The 2,096-nt window shown below is 48.5% G+C and overlaps 1 protein-coding gene across 1 annotated transcript; it reads right to left on the minus strand.

The window, feature by feature from the left end:
• Nucleotides 1-644: 644 nt before the first annotated feature.
• Nucleotides 645-1,579, minus strand: LOC119362316 (50S ribosomal protein L10, chloroplastic-like). The gene has a single exon (XM_037627517.1). The coding sequence runs from the start codon at nt 1,475-1,477 to the stop codon at nt 893-895; it is 585 nt and encodes a 194-aa protein (XP_037483414.1). The 5' UTR covers nt 1,478-1,579; the 3' UTR covers nt 645-892.
• Between the last annotated feature and the right edge of the window lie 517 nt (nt 1,580-2,096).

The following is a 2,096-nucleotide window of genomic DNA, read 5'->3' on the forward strand; positions in this document are numbered from 1 at the left end:
TAATCTTATATATACATATAGCTTAATAGCTAATTCAGCATGTCTAACACAACACCTGTTGAACATTGTTCTGAATTTAGTTTTAGAATGCAGGAACATGATGTATCACCATTGACTGACATTGACCTGGTGAAGTTCTCTAACTTATAATTAGACAAAGAGCATAACCTAGGTGAAAGATCAGCAAGGGGAAACCAAACTTTACAACGCACCCAGGCCATCATCTATTGATCGAACTGAAATGATATGATAACTGATACAAGTTGCGCTTGCGCAATGAAGTAATGATGCTTATGGTATTCCAACGTTAGTTTATCAGGAAAGAAAAGTCCCTCTGGGGATGTGCATGTGTTGTCAGCTGCACAACTTCCCTTTTTCTGGGGAATGCATAGCTGCCAAAAAAAAAATCCCTGGCTGGAGTTCATGTCTTTTGTTGTCTTTTCTTAGGTGATGTCTTGGGTTAATGATACTCCATGAGTTCATCGGTCTGCACAAAAATCTAACTTCGCTAACAATGCTGATAGCTTGTGCCATCTATCTGGGGAATCTATTGTACCATATAGCTAGTATATGCTGATAGGTTCTCTTTTTCATTCTGCCCCCTCCTCTACTCCAACAAGGAACAAGCAACCAAAGCAAGAATATACATCATCATCCTAAGCTTCTTTCTGATTTTGTCTAGTACACGAGCGATTCGGCACTAGTGAAAGATCTAGCAAATCACATTTCTTCTTCCCATTCAAAAGTCAGTTCATGAACTGATGATACATATGGGCAATGCATCCTTATGATGGTTTTGTGGGTGTTCTCTACTAACACTGAATTCAAAATCTGCAAAAGAGAAAGGAGCTGCAGGTGTGATAACTGCGGAACCTCGGCGTCGATGGAGGGATCACTTCTCCGGCGCCGGAGCAGGAGCCGCCTCCTCGGCGGGCGGCTTCTCGGCCTGCGCCATGGCCTCCTGGCGCGCGCGGAGGGCGGCGAGGACGGAGACGGCGGGCATCTGGAGGCACCCGAGGAGGTACTGGTAGGACTGCACCCTGGTGGGCATGGCCTCGAGCTGCGCGAAGTCGTCGGGGCCGTAGAGGCGGCCCTCGTAGACGGCGCCGGTGAAGTCGTTGAGCTGGAGGCGCCACTCCTTCTGGAAGTCGCGGTAGGGGCGGAGCGCCGGCGGGATCTCGTCGGAGCGCACGAAGAGCCAGGCGTTCATGCCGCGGGCGCAGGGGCGGAGCGACTCCCAGCGCGTGCCCTCGACCGCCGCCGCGAGGTCCGAGTTCTTGGCGACCAGCAGCCGCGCTGTGGAGGGGAGCGAGGCGCGGATGCTGCGGAGCTGCGCCACCGTGAAGCCGTGGCACCAGATGCCCGCGAGGAGCTGGCACCCGTCCAGCTCGCGCCGGAGCGCCTCCTGGCGCGCCCGCTCCACCGCCAGACGGATCGGCGGCAGCGCAACCCCGGCGGCGCTGCGCACGGACGTCATAGTCGGCGGTGGCGGTGGCGGCGGCGGCGGCGAGGGTTCTGGGGGGCGGCGTTGCGTCTGACTTTCGGCTGGGGGAGCTGCTATGTGCGATTTGCAGAGAGCCTCCAGCTGGGCCAGCCCAGTACTGTGAGATCTGTTGTTGTAGCCATAGAGGTTGTAGCATTGGGGAGCTCTCGTGTTACTGTGGCGATGGATTTTATTATTATTTTCGAACATTTTCTAGGAAAAAAAGCAAAAATTTCTTTTGAAATGCGAATTTTTTTTTAGTTTCTATTTTTGGGGAAACATGAGCGATTTTGAAAACATGAATATTTTTCGAATTTGTGAACATTTTTGGAACATGGGAACTCTTCTTGAGTTCCCAAATAGTTTTTGGAAAATGTGAATATTTAAAAAAAATTCTAACAGTTTTTGAAAGGAAGAATTTTTTTTGAATATTTTTGTATTTTTTTTCTAAAGTTGAAAGGTTTTGAAATCATAAAATAAAAATAACAGCCTGAACACAAAAAAGAAATTCCGAATACAAAAAAATATACAATGTGAATGAAAGCCTGGACACAAAAAATATACAATGTGAATGAAAGCCTGGATACAAAAAATATACAATGTGAATGAAAGC

This window comes from Triticum dicoccoides, chromosome 1A, assembly GCF_002162155.2.
Source record: "Triticum dicoccoides isolate Atlit2015 ecotype Zavitan chromosome 1A, WEW_v2.0, whole genome shotgun sequence".
NCBI classification, from domain to species: Eukaryota; Viridiplantae; Streptophyta; class Magnoliopsida; order Poales; family Poaceae; genus Triticum; species Triticum dicoccoides.